The 26756-nt window shown below is 42.8% G+C and overlaps 2 protein-coding genes across 7 annotated transcripts; one reads left to right on the top strand and one right to left on the bottom strand.

The window, feature by feature from the left end:
• Positions 1-152: 152 nt before the first annotated feature.
• On the bottom strand, positions 153-25209 carry LOC116848170. 6 transcript variants are annotated; one of them, XM_032823999.1, is made up of 7 exons: positions 23933-24344; positions 18666-23000; positions 18312-18345; positions 17364-17626; positions 17085-17240; positions 16651-16964; positions 153-16446 (listed from the first exon to the last, which is right to left on the bottom strand). In XM_032823999.1, the coding sequence occupies exons 2-7, from the start codon at positions 22974-22976 to the stop codon at positions 14853-14855; spliced, it is 6672 nt and encodes a 2223-aa protein (XP_032679890.1). In that variant the 5' UTR covers positions 22977-23000; positions 23933-24344; the 3' UTR covers positions 153-14852. The 6 variants fall into 6 exon arrangements, with proteins under 6 accessions (XP_032679890.1, XP_032679884.1, XP_032679889.1 ...); XM_032823998.1 differs by lacking the exon at positions 23933-24344 and adding an exon at positions 24985-25209 and having other exon boundaries at positions 14853-16446; positions 18270-18345; XM_032823997.1 differs by lacking the exon at positions 23933-24344 and adding an exon at positions 24588-24714 and having other exon boundaries at positions 14853-16446; positions 18270-18345.
• On the top strand, positions 24795-26539 carry LOC116848172 (probable 39S ribosomal protein L49, mitochondrial). Its single transcript, XM_032824001.1, has 3 exons — positions 24795-24937; positions 25868-26054; positions 26162-26539. The coding sequence occupies exons 1-3, from the start codon at positions 24824-24826 to the stop codon at positions 26440-26442; spliced, it is 582 nt and encodes a 193-aa protein (XP_032679892.1). The 5' UTR covers positions 24795-24823; the 3' UTR covers positions 26443-26539.
• The last annotated feature ends 217 nt before the right edge of the window (positions 26540-26756 follow it).

Raw genomic sequence — 26756 nt, 5'->3', positions numbered from 1 at the left:
TAGGGACGTTACGGTTTATTGTATTTTACTCATTTTTCGTAGTCGAAGAAAACGATTCTCTTAATGTGTACAATAAATATAAAACGTCTATATATGTGAAAATAATGATGGATGCGTATTTTGGGTCGGTCTCTCGTTCGTTTCGTCTTATCCCTTTTTTTTACCTTTTTTATTGAGAGTTGCGAATATATATATACAAAGGATCGAGAACTAATTGTCGTAACTATTGTACTTAAAGACTAAATAAACAAAGGATTACCATGATAATAACGTTAACGTGTGTTAATATTAATATAAATAACATAATAGTTGTAACTGCGTGTTTGTTATTGTATGTATGTGAATGTATTGTCTGTATGTGTATGTATAGTATACACGCCTTTATGTGTGTGTGTATGTATTCGTGTGAGCATGGACGCGCCGAGATCGGATAAGGCCCCGAACACACAGAGGTGAGGCCTCCCCCTCCTCTGCTCGCTCTTTATCCCTTTTTCCTGTATGTCTACATTCTTCATTCTCCTCTGAGGATCACTATTTTTATTTTCTTTTCGCTATTTACTTTTATTTTCATGCTCGCGATCGACAGACAGATAGATCTCTTTCCCGATCGAACGTCCCGCGCTTCTTCCTCGATCGAACGAGATTAGTCGCACTGAGAGAAAATACCCGGATATATTTGTTTATGGGATATAAAGTTTGTTTGTGTGAAATGAAGTTTATTTCACAGACTTTATACCCCACAAATTAATGTTCAGGTGGTCTTTTCTTCTCAGTGTACGCGTTCCTCTCGGACGAAACGATCTCCCGTGGAAAAGGCGCGAATCATTCACCGCGACGATTATTGCTGCGACATAAAGTCTCTTTCGTCGTCCGAGATCGTCATAATCAGACGATGCAACGAGTGATAAGCGGTCTCACAGGGGACCGATACCGGCATCGATGTACCGCTGATGCTGCGTCGCTCTCTTGAGAGAAAGAGAGAGAGAGAGGGAGGGAGAGAGCGATCGCAATCGATTTGGATCGCGTGCACACCAACAACGGTCTCGGCGCGATCCATCATCAACCGCTTCCCTCCCATACATCGTAACTCGCGACGATGTCGCGCGATAGCGCGTTATCGCGCGCCGAAACTAAATTAGACGAACGTACGTGAAGTTAATTACGGTGTCACGGTGCGCCGACGGGTCGTGACGGGCAGTATCGCGCAGTATCGTGAGGATCTTATTGTACAAAATAATAATCTTAACATTAGTCTTACGTAAGGGCGCAACGATAACTCTTAATTACACGTCGTTAAGACGCGCCGAGAACTCTCGATCGGCGGATGTACACCTCGGTGATTCGCCGCCGGTATCGATCACTCCCTCCCTCTCTTTCCCCTCCCCTCCCCTTTTGATCCGCGTCCAACTTCACCACTAACCGCATTGGGAACATTGCAAATAATGCAAATGTGGACGCGCATTGTCCCGAAAAATCAAGACCTCCAAAATTGGGACAATTTCCCGGAGTTTCCTGTAAAGCGAGACGACATATTCCGGAAATACAATTCTCCCGACGTGTACAATTGTCCCGAGAAGGAACATTCACCCTTTTGGCTGCACTCCTGCTGCAAATGAACAGAGAGTTAGATACCGACTCAGTAATCAATTAACATTGTTGCTCTACATCAATGTTATAATTTCTCACTCAGCGAGTGTAATATAATACATGTACACCACAGTTACGTTGTCGAATGAGAAATTAGAATATTGATGTGATGTTACTGTTATTGGTCGGTGTTCATTGATGACCTTGCGCACGAGAAAAAACGTTTTGTCGGATTGAGCAAGTTTCTGGTGAAACACGAAAATTCCGCTTCAACTCACACTGGGAAGTAAAAATACTCGAAAATTTATTTGCGGGATATAAAGTTTATTCACACAAATAAACTTTATGTCCCACAAGTAAATTTTCAAGTGTTTCTTCCCAGTGAATTTTGTTCAAGTTAACCAGAAATCTTGTCAATTTGAACAAAATTCCGATAACAAACTCTTTTTTTCATGCAGCTATATAAGGAGACAATTCCTTGATATCTCGGTAAAATTGTACTTCAGAGAGATCGTCTCAGTATTTGAATTTCAAAATTACGACTCCTCAGGAAATGGTCCCACCTTTTAAATTTTGATATATTTTTTTAAGGAATAATGCACGTCTATACCATATTGCAAGTTCCGCATCTTTTCTCGCGTCGTAAAATAACACCCTGGAGCGATTCGTAGTCGCGGTTCGATTGCGAAGAGCAAACGAGCGATCGCGACGCGTAAAAACGCACTCGAGTCGCAACGAGAACTTCCCTTCTTTTCCCCCTCCTCTCTCTCTCTCTCTCTCTCTTTCTCTCTGTCCATGTTCCAAAAGTTGTGCGTTTCGACACATCCACGAAACGGGATAACGGAAAATATCGGGAAAACGGGACCGAAATCGGGCCGTATCGGGAAAAGCGCGGACTAAAAAGGCTCAGGGACTTTCTATTGCATTCTTGGTCGCGTCGTCATCGGATGCACGATCGAGCTGACGCATCGCTCGATCGTGTTTGGCTCGTAGTATCTAAGAACGAATGCTAAGTCGTTCGTTTTTTGAGGCACCTGTATACCTGTTCTGTAATTTTTAACGGCTTTCCATCATCAAGTGTCGTTATTGCTACTTCGTTGTTACGCAAGTAAAATATAACAGTAGAAAAGCTGCGCGACAACGACGTAACGTTCGAGGACACTGTCGTTAAAAGTTGCAGAATGGGATCACTGAACACAGCGCGGTCCCCGATACGACCACGTGCGACTTTCTGAAAAAGCTTCTCGTGTCACGCGGATGATGAAGGCCACATTTTTCTCTCTCTCTCTCTCTTTCTTTCCCTTAGTCTTCTTATCGCGGAATGACATTCTGGATATCATATCATGCACTTGAATTAAGTCACGTCTGTTTGGTTTCTTGGATATCTCTAGGTAAAGTAAAGGAAATTCTCAAAGATAAGTGAACCATATGCTCGCTCGAAAGAAGGCTCAGACGGCTCGAAAATCTTTTCGACGAGAATTCGAAGCAACAAATCTTTAATTCGAGAAAATCCAGTCGAACTGACTTTCGCAATTTCTGAGGAGGAATGCAGATGATGCCACAAATTTTCTCCCTTGATTTTTGCAAATAAGTCTTCGACCACGCGATTCAATCTCCGCGGTGACGCTGACATTGAATTTTTGAACACATTGTCGAGAAGAGAGAACAGTGGAAGGAATCGTTTTCACGACATCGATTCGGTCGTCGCGACATTCTTTCTTTTTTTGTTCAAACATAGAAAAAGGAATGGTAAGTAAAGCATTGTTGCCACAATTATTAGCGCATTATTTTATATTGTATAACAAGTGTCTTCAAGTTTCGATATTTCGGCCATCCTTTTAATAAGTGACCCTCTTCAACGATTTATACGCGTAAGTTAAAAGCGACGTCCAAACAAACAAAAATTGCACACGCGAACAAAATAAAAATTTGCATGAATTTTGGGTTGCAATTAATCGCGTTTGTATACGATCTCCCGCTGAACGGCAAATATGTCGAAATGCTAAACTCTGATGATACAACTATGAAGGTAGCTTCTCACCAACCATACAATCGCAATCCTTGTATAATTATCCAATGATGAAATAACGCTCGGAACACTCACTAACGAGAGATCAGTACAATGACTAACGCATTGAATTATAAGTCTGGGAGAATGCGAACTATTATTATATGTTATAAATTAAATAATAACGCGGGTCTCGTAATCATCGGTTAATAATTTTGCACATTGACATTATAAAAGATTAAAATCTAAAATATTGCGCATAAAATGTCAAAAAAATAATGTGCAAAATAATACCGAATTAGCTGTTATGATCCATTATCACAACGTTTATACAATCAAAACCAATAAACACTTCCCAACGTTTATGATATAATGTTTGTAACGAAATATATATATATATATATATATATATATATATATATATATATGTATATGTGTACATTTCTATAGATTATTTATTTTCCGTCTATATATATATATATATATATATATTTATATATTTATATACTTGTTGTATTTGTATATAATTTTGTAATAAAATAATAGTTTCTCTCTACATAGTGAAACACAATGGATCACAAATCTGTCTGCGTGTACTATAGATGGATCTTCTATGATACTATCCCCTATTCTTCTATTGTTATAATTTTGAAACTGTGAGTCGAATACTGAGTCAATATGTTTGTATGCGTTTCACTTTAACCCTTGTTCTGAAAACTCTTGTTTATCGATAAAAGCGTCTCTAAATGTGACCGAAAGCCAATCAGAAGATTTATACATTTAGAGGCATTTAATCGATAGAAATCGATACGTTCAGTGAGCAACTTAAAGCTCAACATTGATTAGTGTGACCGATCTCCTTCAGTAAATTATACTTTCTCTTTTAAAGAACAGTCATATTCAATATTATTCTGTGAATATCACAAACAATTAGATAATTAGAGTCCAAGATGACGATAAAAGCCGCACAACTCACCAATCAGTGGAAGAAATTTCTTGTGGTGACAGACTTACTTCGTAATTATTACTTTACTAACTACATGGATATACCGCGCAATTGTCGACGTTTGATATCGCTTCTTGTGCAAAAGTTGCGCAAAAGATAAATGCGATGACAACTCTTACTTGCCATTCCTTTTAATTCACTTGAATTCGTCGTGAACTTAACTATTAATTCTTTCAGTTTTTCTTCTGCTTTCTCAGGGACACCTCTGAACGAGAGAGGGAAGGGGGGGGGGAGAGAGAAAGAGAGAGAGAGAGAAAGAGAGAAAAAAAGACACGAATGACACGGACTCGCGCGGAGTGCTCGGCGTGTCCGCAGAGACGTCTGTAAAGACGTATAATAAAATCGCCATCCTCGAGAGATCCAGCTACACGTCTTAAAATCTAAGTGCGCGTTTATTGCTTCTCATTTACTTCGATTTCATGCAGCGTTTACACGTTTCATTTCTATACCACCTTCCGTTCCACTAATAAAATATCACTTTTGTAAGAGAGAAAGAGAGAGAGAGAGAGAGAGAGACGGCCGATCGAGAGATGAGAAGCCGAATCCCAAGGACGCGGAAATCAAAGCCGTTTGATTTGCAAATATCGCAGAGAATGTCTGAATAGCACACACGAAATCTCGAGTCCTGTGATCGCGAATGCAATTTGCGAATTTGCAAACATGTCGTACCTTCCCTTCCTCCCACCCCTCAAAAGTAGAAAGCTCGCGAGGGAAGCTTTAAACGCCGCGTAACTTGAAAGCAATAAAAAAAGAAAGAAGAAAAAAGTATCCACCGCCACGATCGAATTTGATTAACGAATTTGAAGGGGAGACTCGAATGACGGCATCAGGCAGACTCAGCGCGCTTATTAAAAAGGCACACGATATCAAAACGCGACTCGATCGCTCGTCTCCTCGATCTCGCCGCATCGGCTATTTCTTTTCCCTTTTTTTTTTTTTTTTTTTTGAAAAATAGTCTCGTCCACGCGCACGCAAAGAACACCGAAACATTTTGCGCGACGCAACGCAATTTTCCTCGCTTTTCTCCCCATCACATTCGCCGCTTCGAGAAACACTCTCATTTACTTCTTTTTCTTTTCGCTTTCTACTATCTTCGAGATCCATTCGTCGCCAAGGCCGCGATATCTCTTCCGTTTCGCCGTCCGCGATGACAAAAATGCGCGCGGATTTTGCAAATTCGAATGAGACGAGATATTATTCATTGAGGGAGTCGCGTTTCCACGCGTCCGAGAGGACCGTCAGGGTCAATCGTGAGTCTTTTCCCCCAGTGTGAACTTGTGAAAAGTGACAAATCTAATCTTGAAAATATATATGAATGTTCACTTTTTTCACGAGTTTACATCGGAGGAAAAGATTCATGATCGCCTCCGAGTACTGCAAAATTATTCACTTTTCGTGATTTCATACTAAAGAAAAAAAATTACATAATTGACAAGATCGAATTCGTAAAAAGATTCATTCACGATTAATGTCTAGTCGCGAATTAATTAAACGGATCCTAATGCGCGCGCGCGCACCGGTGCCTTTGTCATCGGAGAAGCGAAACGGTCGATCGATGACAAGCGGATGAAGCTGCTACCGTGAATACACAGTTGACACACACACACACACACTTCGCGTTATACACGTGTCAGAGAATTTGGTCGCAGTCACACTTGAGCAAACTCGTTGCAAGTCTCGCAACGTTACAAATCATCATCTCTCTCATCATCATCATCATCACCATATTTTCCCCCATGGAATAACTAAACGGAACATAATAATGATATACATATATATTACAAATAATATATGTTAATACGTTTAAAATAATTTTCTAACAAACTCTGCATCACTTCCTTCACTCTTATCTATTATAACTTATCACGCATGAATTCTATCTACGAAACCGACGGATGTCTTTTTTTTTCTTCTTTTTTTTTGTCGTTTTATATATTTTTCAAACACTCCAAACGTCGTCTCCGTGTGATATGATTTTGCTTTCATGTTAAAACGCCGTACACGACGCAGGGTATGACGTTGTGACAAACAATTGGTCTTGGGTCGAAGCTTCCGCAGCAGCACCTTCATCCACTCGCGTTTTCACAACATTTCCTCGCATGCGGGGGCATAACCCGCGCCCGACGCGTCTTCGGAACGTACATTGACTCTTAGGATCCGCGATGCCGATCAGATCGGGGCTAAATTGAGCATACGATAAGTTGCGACAGTCGTGAGACAATCTTGCCTGTCGACAGCCAAATGTCGCCACGTAAATAAAAAAAAAAAAAATCTTACATCGACCGTCAACCGCGTAAAAGGAGTTTGAGAATTCAAATGGTCACGATTACATATATATAAATTATGTATTCAACGTCTCTTTTAGAACCATATTAGTCTTTACTTGACACTTGTCTCACGTGAGATATTCAGATTTGAATCCAAAGTTAGATCTGAGGCTCGTATTAATAATTGTCACATTTTCTCATGTGGCGTATTTAAACTTTTATTCAGAGTTAGAAGTTTCAAGTTTTCCAATTAAATTATGATATATGTATCATTTGTATATCTATTACCGCAATTTAACTGGAAAGCTCCCATCTAAATTTTCTGATGCAATAACTATTAACATAGGCTCAAGATACGTATTAATAATCGCTACTTGAAACTTACTTTCCTCTCGGAAGACATGGCAAACTTCCGAGAATCTAGGATAAGAAATTTAAGGATAAGAAATCCAAAGGATAGAATTTGCCAAGTATAGGATTAGAAATATTTAGGATAAGAGGTAAAAAAAAGTAAAAGGAAAAGGAGTAGGATAAGAAGCGAAAAAGGAAAAGAAAGAAGTAGAGATATAGGAAAAATGTAAAAATAAGGTTAAGGTAAAACTTAAAAACTTCTTGACATGGTAAACTGAAATAAAGTAAAATAAAGACTACTTGAAACTTACTTCAGACAACACCCAGATATATAAGACATCTAGATCTTGATTTAGAATTAGACCTGAGTTTCTCAGCTGAATCGCAATTGCAAATATAATGTCGCATGTATTATATAATTCAAATAAAAAACTTTCATCTAAATCTATATTCAAATTTGAGTATTTCATGTAGGATAAGTTTCAAATAATAACTATTAATATGGGCATTACACTTTGATTCAATGTCAGATTCAAGTTTTTCAATTAAATTATGATATATGTGACATTTATATCTGTGATCGCGCGCATTTCAACTGAAAAACTCCCATCTAATTCAAATCTCATTTGAAACGAGTTTCACAATAACTATTAATACTCATTACTTGAAACTTATCTCAAACGAGATGCTCGTATTTGAGAGTTTAGAATTAAATAATTAAATAGAATGAATTTTTTATAATTAAATTAATTATAATTAAATTTTATAATTAAATTAATTTTTTATAATTAAATAGAATGAATTTTTTTAAAGAATCACGATTGTAAGTATAATGTCATGTGCATCATGTGATCATTGAAAAATTCAGATCTAACTCTAAAGACAAATCTGAGGATTTCATGTGAGATAACAAGCTTCAAGTAAGGACTATTGATACGGCCTAAATTCTTCAAATAAAATGTATGATATATGCCACATTATATTTATAATCGCTATTCCATTGAGAAATTCACATCTAATTATAAATTCGAAACTAAAAATCCAGTTTGAAACAAGTTTCAAGTAACAACTTATTAATACGAACCTTATTAATAGTTGTTACGTGAAACTTTAAGTGAGATACTCAACTTTGAGTTCAGAATTAAAGGAGAGTTTCTCAGTTGAATCACGAATAATATAAATGATATTATATATAAATTATCATACAATATCATGTATCATACAATATCATATTTATCATATGATACAAATAAAAAATTTGGATTTATCTCTGAATAAAAATCTGAGTATATATGAGACAAGTTCCAAGCGGCAAATATTAATAAGAGCCTTAGGTTCATATTAACAGTTTTTACTGTTATTTCTGGTACTTACTGGTACTTTGTCACTTCAAACTTGTTTCGTGTAAGATATTCAGATTTTTATTCAAGGTCCGATCCAAGCTTTTAAATTGAATTATGATACATATGACACTTATATTTGTTAATCGTGATTCAACTGGAAAGTAATCGTCTGATTCTAAATTCAAATCTGAAAGTCTCACTTGAACCAAGTTTTAGAAAAGAAAAGTAACAGCTATTAACACAGATCCGACTTTTCGAAACGAAAAACAAGAGAAACAATTGACTCCCGCGAATGATACTTTCTGTCTCCCTACAATGATTGTCTCTAAGCGCAAAGTCAACGCAATCGGTCGTCCGAAGAGTCAAGACACCGTTCGTCCGACATCGCAACACGATAATTATACTTTCTCTGTGCCGCCAGAAAAATAGAATTTCTCAAACTTAAACTCAGTTCACTCGCGATCCAATATCTTCCTTCGTCGCGCGCATCGCACGTGTGCACACGTGGCCGGACGCCGCGCCGTGGAGTGTGCCGTTGAGACAGACAGACAAAAAAAATATACGAAAGCGCGTGTAGTAGTGCACAACTCTTTAGCGAGACCACTCGTCGAAAACCGAAAAAAAATCGAGTGCGTCGCGCAATTCGACGCGAACGAGAGCTCGGAATTTGCGAACGGCGAACGTTCCGTGGGTTGTTCCCTCGCAGTTTCCGAATCGCGCTCGCTCATTCACTCACTCACTCATCGACGAGGGATCAAAAATACATATAAAAAAAGGGGGGGACACTCCGCACGAGTACTTCCGCGTAACTTGATTTCGTGCAAAATAATACAGAGGAAACTCGCGCCGGCAATGAGCGTTGTCCGCTTCCTCGTCCTTCCTTGTCCTGTAAGGGCAATCGCGGTATTTCGAAAGAAAGCACGTGAGTGTATCGCTCAGAACGTTACGATAAAATATATACAGAGTCTTTCTCACGCGCACATATCGCAATGATATATAACTGCAAGGATCGACAAATAACAAGTCTCACGACAATAACAAATGATCTTCGAGTTATCTCTTTCTCCCTTTTCTTTTTTCTTTTGCCTTTTCGCTGCGAAAGAAAAGAGGAGAGTCCGTTAAAGTTTCCGTTTTTCTCTCAGTCAATAGCGAGTCACGCGGAAAGCCTAGCCACTAAAATTTCATTAATCACAAGAGTGAGAAGTGAGATGAAAAAATCGGTACGCACGCGTTGCACTCGCTCTGTCCGCTTCTCGTTTTACATAATTACTACATAAGTATACATATATATATATATATAGTTTCTCTTTGCAGCACACTCCACAAACGGCTATTTGCGATTTTAGATAATCCCGCCGATGGTCAATAACGATATCTATGTTATTGATCAATCGCTATATCGCCGCCAGTGCTCTCTCTTTACTCTTCGATATATATATATATTCATATATATATATAGATATATATCAAAAATATCCTCAGTAAAATAGAGCATTTATATGTATAACATACCGCGAAGTGCTTTTTATATTATAGTGTTATATCTACTATATATATATACTATATATATTTATTTATTTATATATATATATAACGCCGTGTGTATATTATAATATATATATAGTCAATTTACATTTAATACCCACATACCTTCATTCGTACATTCGCGCGCACAAGTGCATGCGTTATATATTCGTATTATGAATATAGAAATGTATGCTTGTGGGTCGTTTTTTTTTTTAATATGTCAGTGTATCTGTAAATGTATGAGCGTGTGTGTATATATGTGTACCTTACGTCGCAGAGCAGGTATCTACATGTCCTCAATGCTCAGAGGTATATTTATATGTACATTATACCAGAGGAATATATACCGTTCCTCCGCGGATGCCAGATTCTCTTGCACGAAGAAACCCACCTCGACGCGCGCGACCGCGCAAAACAGCCGCGACCTCGTGAAAATGCGAATGGGCGATTAATGTTAATGACGTTAATCGTTATCGCCCCGCGTAAATTCGCGAACGAACGATATCGCGGAGGAACAACGCGGGTGCGCGTGAAAATAATGCGACTATTAGAAACTCTCATCTGTACGCGTATAAAATAGCGAATATCTCGACTGTAAGGTAAATACGAAGGTAAAATTGCAGACGGCTAAATGGTGAATTGACTCGTGTGTAACGACAATGATCGAGTGTGTATATTCGATTAAATGACGCATGCATGATAAAAATCGAGGCCACGTGCGAGTAAATGCTTTTCTCTCTACTATTCGTGCGAGTGGAGAATTAAATTTTACGAGGACAATTTTACAAGCGCATTACCTTCCTTTTTTTTATTCTTCCTCTCGGCAATCTCCAATTTGCATGGCAATATTACAGAAGTAAAATCTAGTGAGAGACAAAGACGTATGATCTGAATATCTGTTTTCCCAATGACACACGAGAAGAGAATTTAAACTGGTACTAGACTAGAAATTGAGATCACTTATCGAGACTCAACCGATCCGGGTGAAGCAATCAAATCGCAATTGAATGTGAATAATCACGAATAATTACCGATAACGTAAAACCAATGTAAGAAACGTTAATATGTGATAAATAATATAAATCAGCTAAATCTGTGTATAACAATAAGGCAAATAATGCGATAATGTAACAGAGAAAATCTATGATACAATGATCCAAGACAGTCGCAGCTATTTTTTATACAAACTCAGAAATTCCAGACTATTATACTGTTGCAAACTTCGACAAAAATCAAATAAAAGCCCCACTCTTAGGCCTTCTATTTGGTATTCCCGACATCTCGAGATAAAAAAAACTTTACGAAAAAAAACCATCCAAATCCGTGTACGCGAGAGATCATTCCGCGATGAATTCTTGAGAAGATGCGAAATACGAATTTCGTGTCTTCTCTTCGACTGTGCGCGCAAAAGATCGTGAGACGCACGTGGCCAACTGTCGATTAGAGACATTAGCTACGTTCAGCAGAAAACACTGCTTTGCAACCGTTGCAATTTTCGTGTAAATTCATTTTCGTGCATGCTGTTAGATCCAGCTGGCTCCCAGAGAATATACCGATCAGATTCGCAAGTTTTATCACAGTTGCAAAGCAGCTGTCTTTCTTTTTCTTCTCTCTCCCTCTCTCTGCTGGACGCAACCGTTACTCTGACGCGACGACTGTTCCCGCGACATTGTTCCGCCGCTGTTTCTCGCACGAAAACTTAAACGAGAGAATTTCCCGCCGGCAGTTTGTAACGCGGGGTGCAAGGAGAATCTCGCATTTGTTAACAGGAACGTGGCGATGCGCGGCGAATGCCGAATGATAGGAGAGGCCCGATCGGCCGCATTTTTCTTCACGCGAGCGCGTGTAAAAGATAGGAGAAAACGTGAAAAGGAGAATGAGAAACGCGAAGGGCAAAGGAAAGGGAAAGAAAAATTCCCGGAAACCGACGCGTCCCGCCTTGATCGCCGACCTGACGCTATCCGCGTCCATCGTGATCGAGGCAAAGTCGAACTCGGAACGGGACGCGCACGCGATTCGTTTTGAGAAACGTCTGTGTGTCATATGATTGATCGATTAAAAAGTATAGAATAATTACCGTTCTATATGTACAACGCGTTAATGCATAATAACGTAATAAATAAGCTCAAGAACGTAAATCTAGCTCCTTACGTGGCGTACTCGCCCTATCTCTCTCGCACTTAAACACGTATAGCTTCGTTTATAAACGTACCCTCTCTCGTGCTCTATCTATGATCATTATTACTTACAATATCGTCATTATGTTCCTAAGGTCGCGAGCAGGCCAATATTGATAATAATTTACAATTATTCGGTGTCCCGCGACGTCGCCTGTCTCTCGCGTCTCTCGGGAGAGACGCCCGTGAAAGAATTTCTGCGTAGACAAAATATATGAACTCGCGGTGCACCGCTCGCATGCGATCGCCGCGTGACTGTCAGATGTGTGTTTTGCGCGCGCGCGCGCGTGTGTATGTGTGTGTGTGTGTGTGTGTGCCTATGTATGTATCAAAATTCTTTTTCTTCCCTTTATTCTTCAGACGCGTTGCAAGAGGAACGAACTACCGATAACAATCGTCGTCTGTGTGTGATCGCACGATTCCGATTATATATTTATATATGTATATATATAACTCTATTTCTTTTCTCTCTGCACCCTTTTCGCACCCAGCCCGCATCTTCGCCCCCTTAATCCCTACGAAAAAAAATAGATATGTCCGATGCGCGTCTATCAGGTCTATGAGAGGAAAAAAAAGAAAATGAACCGAAACCAAGTAAATTCACCGAAATGATTTCCGTATAGTCTAAATTATCCTCTTCTTCCGTGCGACGGATCTTACAGAAAGATTCTCTACCCACTCTCTTCCCGCTACGTTACTCCTAACTAAATGTAAAGAAGGAAAGAAAAAAGGAAAAGAAAAAGAGAACAGAAAGAGATGAGGACAACATAAGCAATACGCTTAAATTAATTCGGTTGCAATGCTGCTACAATGATAAATTCGTTCCGCGTGTGTGTGTACACACACGCGGGGCGTCCGATAAATCGCGACATATTATTGGCGGCGAGGTGATCACTCCTCGCGAGGAAGCATCAGCGCGACATGAAGGAGTTAGTTTCGACTGATCCTGCGAGATGGTGAGGTACAATGATAGAGAATATGCAACGATACGTTACGGAAATTCACTCGGATGAACTTCGCGGGAAGAGCAACGCGACCAAAGTTGAGTTTAAAAGGCCCGACGAGAGAGCCGCGCGCGAACGATTGTGTGTCAGTTATTTATAATTATGCATTGTGTGTGATTATTGATGTAATTCTACGTAACTTCCTCGCGTTGCTTTGCGCTTTGTTACAAACTTGCTTCTGCTTGCACAATCTTTCGTGCGCGCTCACATCTGCGACTAACTTTGTGACTTAACTTTGAACGTTTCTTTCAGGTTCCAACTTAATTCCTCTCCACGACAGTGCCGTTCACAACTACGATCTCGTTGCGAAGATTGCGCGTATCCTGGGAATATTTTACATTTCTCACTAATTCTTTTCTCTGTTTTCAGAGGGATCGTCCCGCCGCCAATTACAGCGGGACTTTTACCGGACGCCTTATACAGGGTGTCCCGCGAAGAAACAAACATATTTCTATAATGTATTCTAAAGATCATTCTAAGCCAAAAAATTCATATAGACTATAGATCACAATTCGTTTCAGTTATCGAGATATGAAGAATTAAACTTAGCGAAATTAATCGGCAGCGGTTTATGATACAAGTAGCAGTATGTTTGCAAGCAGAAAGTAAACATTTTAAACAATTAGCATGATTAAGATAATAATATTCAAGTGAAAATTATAAATGATAGTCTGATATTTTTTTAGTCTGTTACAATATTAAAAAAAATTCCTGACATCTCGATAACTGAGCCGAATTGATCTATAGTGTATATAAACTTTTTTGCTTAGGATTACCTCCAGAACATTTCTGTAATTACATTACAGGAATTTATCGGTTTCCTCGCAGGACACCCTGTATATATACGTATCTACATACTGCTCCGAGAGCCCGAGTCTCACATGCGTAATTAGACAATTGATAATAAAGTAACGGCTCCGTCCGTTGTCACTTTAGGCACTTTTCCGTGGGAACAGCATTGTTCGACGTTTCGTTTAACGCGTTTCTTTTTTTCTTTTATAGTGAAGCTTTGGTTGTTAATATAATGTCGTTAGAATCGAGGTGTCACAATTTGCTCGAATTAATCCTACTATCTACGAGTTTGTGTGTGATCACGATCGATGCAACAAATATATACATATATATATATACATATATATATATATATATATATATATATATATATATATATATATATATATATATATACACACATACATACACACATATATATATATATATTTCTTTATGTATATTTATAACTTACTAATTTATTTAGTCTTAAACGTATCTGTAAAATTAATCATACGGGTATATGTGTCTGTGTGTGTGTGTGTGAATGTATGCGTGTACGTTGAGCTTCAGGCTCGGTAAGTGCATATTGCGATGCGCTCACGTAAGGCAAATTGATCATGTATAGCGTTGATCACGCGCTTTGGCGACGATTTCGAGAGGTCCGATTGATATCGGCACTCGCGTAGCAAGCCGCGCTCTTCCGCGCGCATAACGTAAGACCGATCGTTCGTCCGCCGCGAAAACACAAGACAAAAAAGAACTGCATATTCGTCGTCTATTTACTTACATCTCCCGCGTTCGTTCTTTCTCATTTGTCGACGGGTCTTGTGACGGTCTGTGGTATCACCGTCAGCGATTTCGGAATTTTCGGCAAAATCGGGATCGGATTGGATGGCTTGGTCGTGACTTGAATCGATTTGGGCAGGTTAAGATTTTGTATGAGATTATGCGTCGAGCTGTTCTCGTTCGCCGTCCCGCTGCTGCGCATGTCGCAGATGAGCGGCTCAAAGTCCCCACGGCTCTGGCGATTCAGCATCTCTTGCTGCATTCGCAGATGCTGCTGGAACTGTTGGTTGTGCTGGACGAGTTGGGCCTTCTGGTACTGGCTGACGGCCTTAAGACCGGGCGGCGAGCTGGAAACACTGACCATCGGGCCGCTGGGTGGCCTCTCGTTGAACTGCTTCTGCCGCTTCATCGTCTGCAGCCGCTTGATGTCCGCCTCACTATAGTGAAACATCTTGCCGCCGAGGACAGCGGACGACGGTCTCTGCGCCTCTTTTCGCTTCACGCCGCCGTTCGCTGTGCTGGTGGACGGCAGACTGCTGAATCGCTGCAGGTTGGGCGGCGGTTTCTTAATAATCGACACCCCCGTGTTGAGCTTGAGCATCCGCGGCGGCGACGAGCTCGCCTTTGCCGTCGGATGCAACGACGACGATGTCGACGGCTTCATCGACGAAGAGCTCGTGCTGGGTAAGGACGGCAATCTGTTGTCCTTTTCCATCATATAGCCGCCGCTGAGACGACGCGAGTTTGTGTACTCCGAGGGGACTCCGATCGGCTCCATTATCGGCTCATCCATCTTCTCCGGGCCCTCATAGGATATCAGTCTATTCTGCACCGATGTGGAGTAATTGATCGCGTTCCGCGAGGCGTTCGGCGCCAGTATCAGATCGCCGGATCGGTAGTACTTCTCCAGTAGGATCAGATGCCGGAGGAAGGAACTCTGGTTACCGTACGGTCTCTGCAGCTCTTGCCAGAGCAGCTTGGTGTCGCGATCGTATTGGATCATAGTGGCACACTTCTCCCAGCCCTGCGGCGTGATCTCGCGCACGTTGCCAAACTCGATCTTGGCGTGCAGATTCATCTCCTCTTCGCCCGGGAAGAGCGTACGCACGCTTATGGAGGGGTTTGCACCGAGTCTCTGCACTACAGGCGCGATATCGTTGTTATTGGCCCTCGCCCTTTTCGGCAGTCGCGTCAGCGTGACCTCCTTGTCCATCGCGAGAATTTCCTCCACATCGTTCGAAACATCGCCGCACGAGGACACCGGCGACTCCGTCGTCGTGTATGACGTATGCAGGTCGAGTAGCTTGCGCTTCTTCAGATTCTCCACAGCCCTGTCGAGGCCGAAGTATTGAGCCTCCGTGACAGTCTCGTCGCTTACACTCGCCTTTGCGCCGGTGCGATTCTCCGTGTCCATCTCATTCGCGCCGCCTTCACCCTTGCTCAGTTCTGGTATCGACTTCTCCGACGTCGAGTTTATCGTACGATCCGGTGACTTGGAGTTCTTGGATTGCGCGCCCTTGGCAGATTTCTTGCGCTTGTCCTTGTCTTTCGTCTGACTTTGCACTGTGTCGTCGTCCTCGAACTCGGGCACTTCGATGTCGTGATAATGTAAAATCCTATGTGATACAAGAATAACAATCTTGTTAATGAACACCGCCTAGTCTCTTGGACAAAGTTAGAAACTCGTTTTCCTTTTCTTAAGATAGAATTTTGAAAACTCCTATCTTAGGAAATAAGACGAAGACAGGAGTTAAAAACTTCCATTTTCATCCCGTCTCTTGGACGACGTGAAAACAAGGCACTCAAAATCCCGCACTCACCTCTTTCGGTAACTTTTGAAAAAGCTCCTGCTATTCGTGTTCATATTGTCCACGTCTTTGTACTTTAGATGCAATTGCGTGAAATAGCGGCACAATTTGCAGACGAATGTGCCTGCCGCTAATATGACGGGGATTCCTTGCTGGGCAACTAATTGATTCAGTTCGTCGATCTCCGCATTAGCCAGCTGATGAGTATGGTTGCGAACCAATCGTCGTTTGCATAACGCGCACGTTAAGAAGCGCTCGATTTTACCATAATGATTTACGCAGAAAGACATTGAGGTGTGTTGACTCGACTCCCAGTCAATGTCAACCTACAATAATAACATTGCTTGCATCGATGCTGAAGAGAACAATGCATTTATATCGCATAACAAACATTTTAACGTTTCTTATGTGCGCTTAACTTTCTCGATGCAACTACAGATATTAACCTGATTTTGGAGACCAAGTTTTATCTTGAGTAACCAACGGCGTTTGACGTTATGCCGCGCTGGATCTCTGCATTCGCGAGCCGAACACTTCAATACCATCAGCTGCCTATGCTGTTTCGGCGGTTTCTGCTGCATGTTTGTTGGGCTAGTGTTTGCCTGAGAAAGAGAATCAAACCGCTTGGAATTTTATGCAATGTTACACTTAATAGTTCGAATCGATTGATTGATTGGTGAGATCTCCTTTTTTTAAACAAAAAAAAAAAAAAAAGGAAAACGAACCTTTCTATCAACATGACGATAGCAAGCGTCGCATAGACACGAGTCTTTCGTAAGGTGTCTCTCTATGTTCAAGATCTTTTTACGCCTCTCGTCAGACTTCATCTGGGCTAGATGCATTGGCGTGTCGAGAGAACCGAATTTCCCAAAGCAGTAGCAACAGACGTCGGCGCACAAGCGCTCAGGGTGTATAGAAAAGGAGGAGGACTTCTCTGGAATGACAAGTGACTGACGATCCTTGGGCGTAGCTTCCTCGTTATCTTCATCTACGACGATAAAATTACAAGTGAGACACATCTACTTTAACGCCACGTCTCGGTATATAATTTATCTGCCGACTTAGATTACGTGAACGTGAACAGTTTATTAGTGAGAACATTGTAACAAAAAAAAAAAAGAAGTTAGCAGGTGTCTCTTAATATAAAAAGCAATAGCATCATGCATTGTTAAGATAAAAGAGAACATATACGTATATAAGGCTGGTGTAAGTGTAGTTTTTGGAACTAGTGGTCTGTAAAAAAAAGAATTGCACAACATTCTATTATCAAATTTCAGTAGAAACTAGTAAAACTTAATCGATTTTCAGTTAAACCGCACACAAGGATTTAGCACGCAAAATATTCAATGCGTATTGCATTATATCTTTTTTTTCTTTTAAATTACATTAAGCATAAGTAACTTTAAGAACGTTGAGAGAAAAATATGAGAATGAAATACGGCGTTAACAATTTCAGACATTAATTATGCCGAGATATTGTAATAAATCTTTTAATGTGAACGATCCTCACTACACTGCACTAGTCTCAATAACCGTCCATTTAGAGTTTAAAAAAATTTTTTTTCGGACAAAGCAGTGGAGGAAAAGTAAGTGAGATTATCAATTTTAGTTATTCCCGCAACCAGGATTACCGCAAGAGTGTCTGTGGTTAGTAGTGAACTTTCGGTTCGCACCAGAGCTGCTATCTCCCAAACCACTGGTTCCAAACTGAAAAAAAAAGAAACAAAACGTAATGATTGATAAAATATACAAGTATATCAAATTAACCCATTGGCTTACTGCTTTTACATCCGTGTAATATCGCCAACAACTCTCTCTCAATTAAAAAAAAAAGGAGGCAAACAAATACTAGACTTTCTCGTCATTGATAATTAGATGCGGTCGTTGTTAAAGAATTTCAAACTGAACAAAGAGAAAGACCACAAAAAATCACAAAAAAAAGAGAAAAGACCGAGAAATGTAAAGAGTTTGCACGGTAAGCGAATGAGTTTACGTTCTGTCGAGCTCGCAGGAGCCTGAATCCTCACCTCCTTTTGAATGGTGTAGAATTCGGGTGAGTCCCCTTCTCCATCCCCGCGACCTTGCTGCTTGAGAACCATTTTCAAGGGTGATCGCGAGCCCCTCTTGTCCTTGTCCTTCTCCTTTTGCACTCTGATGATAGTCTTCAGCGTTCCCGTGTACTGCTCCTTCCGCGCCTTCTGATGATTCAGCCGCTCGGCAGCCTTTTCCAGAGACTCCAAGCCCAGAACACGCAAGATCGATTCCTTCTTCGCTTTGTCCTCGGGCGTTTCCAGTATCTTCGGTGTGCCGCTGTTCGACGACTCGCCGGACGTGGAGGCTTCGTCAAAGTCTTTCTGCGCGTTCGCCTCCGGCGTCTTGAGGGTCTTGCACGCGTTCGCCAAGAGGTCCACATCGTCGTCCCGTTTCGACACGTGATTCTCGGACAGATTGCGCGACAGCCGCTCCTCGTTCTTGCCGGCTTCGTCGACGGCGATCGTAAGATCATTCTCCGACTTGCTGCGCAAGTTCGAGCTCTTCTCGAGCTTGTCGAGTCCATCCTGCGCACCCTCCTCGAAGTAACTGCAGAAGCTGTCCGCTGTGCGCTCCCCGGCGCTGCCGCCGTACTTGCGGAAGGATCTGTTGTTCTCGTTGATCTTGGCAACTTCGTTGTCCAGCAGCGTCTCCTCCTTGTTCTGCTGATCGGATTTTCGCAGGTCTCGCTTGGTGCGCTTTGCCTTCAAACCACTTGTCAGAGGTGGCGGGTCCTCCCTGCGTCTCTTGCCGTCTCTACTGCGACGAGTGCGACTCTGTGGCTCGAGGGAATCAACATCCTCGTTATTGTTCTGCGAGTCGCTCGTGTCTTCCGTTTTCTGGGAGCTCTCAGGCACGCTCGTCTCGTCCAGCGTCGAATCTTGCACTTCGTCGACGTCTACCTTGTCCACACTCGTATTCTGAACTTCCGTCTTGACCTTCACGTTGTTGTCGATATGTTCGCGCGACAGGCTGCGACTCGCTTGCCTGCTCTCAACCTTCTTCTGCTTGTCGCGGGCCCGCAACACTCTCCTGTTTTTTTCATCGTTGACTGGCTTCTGCTCATCGGACGACTTATTGCTCTCGTCCGCTATCGGAGCGGCTGTGTCGCTGTGTCCTGATTTTTGATTCAAGACATTCTCGTCCGTATTTCTTGTCGTATCACAATTCGCGACTGAGTTGTTATTGGGCTTGCTGGCCTCCTTGCAATTGCTGCTATCTTGATCGGGCTTGCCACCCTCCTCGGTCTCGTCGGCCTCCCGCCGACCGGAAGTGCACGTATGTGTAGGCACAGGATTTACAGAGCTACATTCACTATTTGAATCACAGTTTGTGGTGGTTGACGAGGGATTATTGCTAGTCTTATGATGCTTCACGTCTTGCGCCGTCTCATCGGGAGCATCATTCTCCTTTAACGTTTCAGTCGCGTCGACAGGTTTCCCATCCGCACGATTCTTGCTCGACGTCTCGTTCGCGACGTCGGCCGCTGATCCCGACGTCGTGAAATTGTCATCGCGACAAGCAGATGCTTCGTGTTTATTTGGAACCTCGTGTTCCTCGTCTTTCACATCGAGAGTCACCTCTTCGCTCTGCGTAGCGTCGTTCGCAGGGCTCGACGGCGACCTAACAACTTGATCTCCCGCTACTAGTCTCTCCACCTCGCGCGATATACTTTCCAGCGTTTCCGACTCCTCCGAGTCACCGGAAACGTTCAGAGAGATTTCAGTTTCCGACTCTTCCGTGCTCCTCGTTTGCGAGTGTTCTTCTGGCAAGCTCTCTTCTGTTTGCTCAGAAGATGCAGGTATCGGCGAGGATACGGCGTTATCATCCGAATGCTGGTGAGACACCGTGTCCTCTTTCGGCGAGTCGCAAGCAACTATGTCCTCGTTCGAAGGTTTCTGCGTGTCCACGTCCGCATTGTCCAACTTCGAGGCTACTTTGTTCGGTGTTCTATTCGATTTCCTCGTCTCGGAATTGCCAGCGCTGTCGGAACTTTTGTCACTGATCCTCGGGGATTTGCGGGTAATAGTGACGGCCTTCTTGTTTTCGTCCGATAACTTGGAATCGTTATCGCTGATATTGGTCGATGTGTCGTTGGCCGTACTACAGCCAACGCTTCCCGCCTCGGACTCATTCACGTTGTTGCAAGATGTGCCACTATTACTACTTATATTACACGTAGACTCGCAGGTATTATGTACATCGTGAATTCTGTCGCTACCAGAGGCTTTATTCTCTTGAGTGTTCTGCGAATGTGTCTCTGCTTCTTCAATATCAAACATGACTAGTTTCTCAATCTCTTTGGCAGTATCGGCCACTTTTGGTACTGAATTTTCCGAGCTCTCTGATGTGCTTTCGTTTTCCGTAACGATGGACTTGTCCTCGTCGGTGTTCTCCTCCAGTCCCAACTTCTGAGACTCCGTGCTGAGTGGTGCAATCACTTCCTCACTCTTGGGCATATCGAAGTTCTTGCTCAACCCGGGACGATAGATCTTGTCCTCGATGGACTTGACGATAGTTAATTTAATGCCTTCTATAATTTTATCTATCGGCGCCTTCGGAGCAGTGTCCGATTTGTCTGCATTGTAAAAAGAGTTAACGGTCTTCTTCATATCTATGTTTAAACTATTTCTACGGCCTTTAGGTTTATCTCCGAGCTTCGCTAAAATACTGTCTTTTCTAGCTTGGTCTAAATTATTAAGTTTCTTTGAATCGTCCTGCGCGTCTACGCATTTCGATGATACCCACGTGTCCTCCGCCTTGGCATTGTCGTCCTTCGTTGCTTCATTCTCCGTACTTTTTGTCTTGGTCTTGGAACGCAGTGTCGGCCCTATCTCGCCCGTTCTGTCCATGCGATCGCTGTTATTGTTATTCTCGATTTCCGATGCGGTCTCAGCGTTCTCATCGAAGTTCTTGGACACATCGTCATCCTTCGTCGAGCAAACGTCCTCCTTAGTCGACGCTACGGTGGTCTGAGATTCGTTGCAGCTAGGATCCGACAAGCAAGAGTCCATATTTACACCGCATTCTGAGATATGTTCTATCGAATTATCTGAAACAGGAGGCCCGTCTGAATTGAGTCTACGTCTTCTGGGATCGAGATCCGAGGTGGAATTTCCCGAATCTGACAAATGACGTTGCTTGCCATTTCGCAAGCTGCTCTGAAATACTTGGTCGATCGGGTGGTTGAGCGATGGTAACTTCGACGATCTCTTCCTCAACTGGATCGCGTTCTGCAGATGAAGTCCTTGATCCGCCTCTGTACATTCCCCATCTGACGTCACCTTCGTGTCCTCGGTATCAGGCTCCTTCTTGACTTCAACGTCGGCGGCGATATTCTCGTCCACCAACATCTTCCTACTTCTCGTTATCTTTCCCTCAATCTTCTCCGTGACGCTTTGCTGACTGTCAGTCTCAGAGTCACTCAACATTGAGGCAATAACTGCGTCTATAGTAAGATCAATAGAACTCTTATTATCCAAAACGACTTTTGTCACTTTTTCAATGCTAGTATTGCTTTTGACGCTATTACCACAATCTGATTCCTTGCCAGTGCTCTTCTTGCCCTTAGCACCCTTGCTGTCACTTTGCTCTGTTACTTTTACAACAATGTCCTTGATGCTATTTTTCTTCAGGCTCGCCGACTTTGCTGTTTTGGCACTCTTGGATAAAGAGTCAGTGCTCTCTATTGCTTTTTTCTTGCCAAGTTTAGGGCTACTCTTTGTGCTGGCTGCGACACTGGCCTCCTCTGTGTCCTGTACGTCTTCGTTTCCTGATTCCCCTACACTCCTTGAAGATGTAGATTTGGTCTTCTTGGTCCTGAGATTGTTCTTGGCACTTTTACTTGGTGTTTCAGTTCCTTTGCCTTCGTTGTCACCGCTGTTTGTCTGACTCTCCGAAAGCCTCAGAGCAATACCAATTGATCTGACGGTTGATTCTTCGCACTGCTTAACTCTCCTTGCTTTCACAGCCTTCTTCACGTTAGAAGGTATCCCGCGTATATTCTTGTTTGTCACCTTTTTAGTAACCTTGGACTTGATGAGATTTGCCTTGGCTACTCTCAAGTTCTGTTTGCGCTTCAGAGTTTTCAGAGCCTTCTTGCGTGGCAAGCTCGCCTCTAGTTTAGCTGAGAGCTGATTACCTGTTGCTACCGTATCAAAAATCTCTCGCGCAAGTTGCTGCTGCTTTATACTTGGCAAAGATTTGCCCTTTTTATTCTTGACCTCATTGGATGGCAAGCCAGAGTCACTACTCGCCTTCTGTTTCAGTTTGGAAGGCGCTAAGGGTTTCTTTTCCCTGGATGCCATCTCACTTCCACCCACATTGGGCTCCTGCAATATCATTTACATCCTCTAAGGCGCTGTCTCTTTATCGAAAAGTGCATTTGTTTATTGTCGAATGTTTATAACAAAATTTTATCACGTAATAATCTACGTATCAAACGATTCTCCGTCTGAATTGACTCAGGAATATTCTAATATTAAGAAAAACTGCACGAAGAGTAACGTGTCCCATGTTAGAAAACCTGAATATATAATAAAGAAAAGAAGAAAACATTACGCACCGATAGAGACTCGTTTAAAAGGTAAAGAAAGTTTTCACACAAAAGTGAACATGGCGAAATCAAAAACCGTGTTTCACGACGGCAAGCAGCGTGCGCGCGAGCGAATTTTGCGACGCGAAAGCAGCGCATGGATTTTGCGAGTATGATCAAGAGGCAAACACCTTCCTGTCGCGAAAGGGGAGATAGGGACGAGGAAAAGCGCGCGCGCGCGCGCGCTCGGACGAGCACGACGCCGAGCAAAGAAAAGCGCACGATCCTTATCGTCCGGTGGCTGATGCGCGGCACGGACAGGACGACGGGGTTGATAGATGCGGCCCTGGCCGCCAGAAAAATTACGTGACAAACTTCACATTAACACACGGACACACGAAGCGAGCGCCTCGTTGCGCTGCGCGACCACGGGTATACCACCGCCACGGTGAAATATTTCACGCGATATCTCGGCTCACGGCGGGCCGATCGTCGCGATTCCGCGGCCGCGAGAAAGCGCGTGCCACATGTTAACTGCCGAGCGCGAAAATCCGGTCGGGATCGCGCCGGAAAGCCGTGAAATCGTCGCGACAAGTCGTCGCGAAAAAATCGCCACGAATAAACAAAAGGTCGCGCTCGACTCGGATTTTGGAGGCTCCAGAGCGGCGCGGCGAGCCCACGGCGGCGGCCGATTGCGGGGCCTGTGGCAGCCCGGACAGGAGTACTCACCTCGGGGGCCGAAAATCCTGCCGTAGGTCCGTGGTGATCGCGAGAAAACGCGGACGACAATCCCCGTGAAAAAGACGGTCCCGTTGCAGGGTGTACGCCGTCCTACTGTTTTCAGCCTACCGCCACCTGGCGGCCCAACCGCGCGACCTCTCCCAGGCGCATAGCCTGTTTGCGCTAATGCCGTGCGCGCGTTACTTCACCGCAAAGTGCAACCCTGCGCGCGGCGCGCGCCTGCGATTCACCCGGTAGAAATAACAAACTAGAGGACCGTGGCGCGGCGTGCACTACACGGCACGACGCGTGTTCGGCCGCGACTCCGAAGGAAAAAAAAAGGAACACGCGCGCACCGCCGGCAGCGTCGCGACGCCGCCGTGAAAATGAGAGCTACGGCGCGGCGGCAGCGGCGACCGCTGCGGCTACAGAGCGCTCACCTCCTCCGCTCTCCTCTCCTCACCTCGCCCAGTCTCGTCACGTCTCGTCACGTCTCGCCTCTCCTCGGCTCGCGTCGCCTCACCTCGCCTCGTCTTGTCTCGCTCGTCTAGCCTGGCGCTTCTCGCCGATCTCGGCTATGGTGCGTGCGCGCTAACTGACCTCGCGTTACAGCGCGGATTTTAGCCTCGTATAGCCGAGCGAGCGCGCGGCCGCGTTCACCTACCTAAAGCGGAATCGCCTCGTCGTCGGTAGCGGCCACGGAGGCCCAAACCCGGCCGAGGATATGAACGTCAGCGGCAGCGCGCGGTGGTACGCGGGTAGCCGCGGCACGAGGACTACCCAGCGATCGGCCGCGACAAGAGAGAGAGACAGAGAGAAAGAGAGAGCACGAAAGGGAAGACGCGCCCGTCGTACGTGCGCATCAATGGCGGCCGGACCCTTATTTACCGAAGTCCCAAAATGGCCGCCCTTCGAATTTTCGCACGCGTCAACCTCAACGCGATTCTGAGCTCCGGTCGTTCGTTGAACCATGCCGCGACGAGGTCTCGCGCGATCGCGCCCGTTGTCGCTCAGGTAACAATTTTCACTCGCTCGCGAATACGCCGTCCCGTTGCTGTTACCTCGACACGACGCCGCTGAAGGGCCTCTCATGTAGACGTCACGAACAACGTGCTTGTTCTTACTCTTGTTCTCGGCTCTCTCGGAATCTTCGTGTCATGATTACGGTTTCCATCGATCGCACCTATGCATTGATAAACGCACTGTTATACGCGAGAAAGTATAGTGACAGGATAACGCACGATTGTTACGGACAGTCCATACGCGGTATGGATATAGTTGCGCGGAGCAGCACGTGATAAAAAGTTTGCTTCACTTTAAACGCCACTTATCTGAGCATGTTTGGTGTTCTTTAACACGACCAAACTCATGACCTGTTATTAAATGGCCGAATAAATTATGTCAATTTGATTAATATCTGAGAAAACGTCACACCGATCGTATGCGACAGTTGCTAACCTATAAACATTGTTCATTAATAAGGAACCACGCTGGAGCACGCATAATTTAAAAATCTGTGATTATTTAGACAGTCATATCCATTGAAAAGTATACAATCATATAGACTAGCAATCGCCAAAGTTCAGGATAATCGCAACAATTGCCATTTGCTCTTCATTTTATATTTTTTCTGCTACATATGCAATAAGATACAAGAAATTTGTACTATTCAAAGCTATTAAAAATAATAAATTTCTTGTATTTTATGTACCAATATTGTAGTAGCTTTTAACATATTTATTTAATATGTAACAATTAGTGCGGTCCAACAACTGCTACAAATGCTGCGTAGCATTTCTCCTTTTTCTATTCATCAGATTCGAATAAAGAAAGAGAAAGAAGTAAAAACGCTACAAAGCATTTGCAGTGCCTGCTGGATCGTACTCAATGTTGCTTGTTAAAACTATTGCATCAATGTATGGCTTGCTATAATTTTTGTTTTAGACTCAACACAGGTGGAGCAGCTATAAATCATCTCCTATATATACAAAACCTGAGGATTACACAAATTATGAGATAACTAAAGATCCAAATGAATGGAAATATGTAGAACGTTTACTGCCATACAAAACGATACCTAAACCACCCACTGGAAATATTGAGTTGCCATCTGGTTGGAAACCACAACTTGGTAAAATCTTTTTAAATATGCCTTAAATTTCATCTTATTTCATCTTAAAGAAATGTTTTTAAACAGTCTATGTTTCTGAAAAATTATTCTTTTGATCTGTTTGATAGCTTCACCAACAGATTATCCATATTTTATAAATCGTTCAAGAAATTACATGTTTCCTGTGTATCTGAAAATAACGCACAGAGGAATGAGAAAGATTACAGTTGTTAACAAAATTGAAGGAAACATCTGGACATTAGAGCATGATCTAAGAACTTATTTAGAGAACTATGGAGAATTCAAACGTATTATCGGTACTCAGATACACGAGTTTGCGGGTATAATTAAATTTAAAGGAGACTATGTGTCCCGTATTAAGGAATGGTTGCAAATGAAAGGGTTCTAAGAGCCCTTACGTTTAATAATAAATTGTTATTTACTGTAAATATAGAAAAAATAATGAATCTTTGTTGCTAAATATATATCACTGTACCTTTTATATATATATATATATATATGTGTGTGGATGGTCTATCACCTACTTATTCAATTATTTACTTAGTGTTTCAAGATGATTGATAACTCTTTTTTTCAATAACAATTACCATATCACGTTACCTTTTCATTGATATCCAAAACTTATCAAGAAGATAAGAGGCATTATTTTAACATTCTTCAACATTATTTTTATTAGTTTGAAAATATATGCTTATGTAAATG

This window comes from Odontomachus brunneus, unplaced genomic scaffold (assembly GCF_010583005.1).
Source record: "Odontomachus brunneus isolate Ranch 3 - 2012 unplaced genomic scaffold, Obru_v1 Obru_scaffold_090, whole genome shotgun sequence".
Taxonomy (NCBI): Eukaryota; Metazoa; Arthropoda; class Insecta; order Hymenoptera; family Formicidae; genus Odontomachus; species Odontomachus brunneus.
Note: the sequence above shows the minus strand (reverse complement) of the source record. Positions and strands in the feature narration are given on the sequence as shown.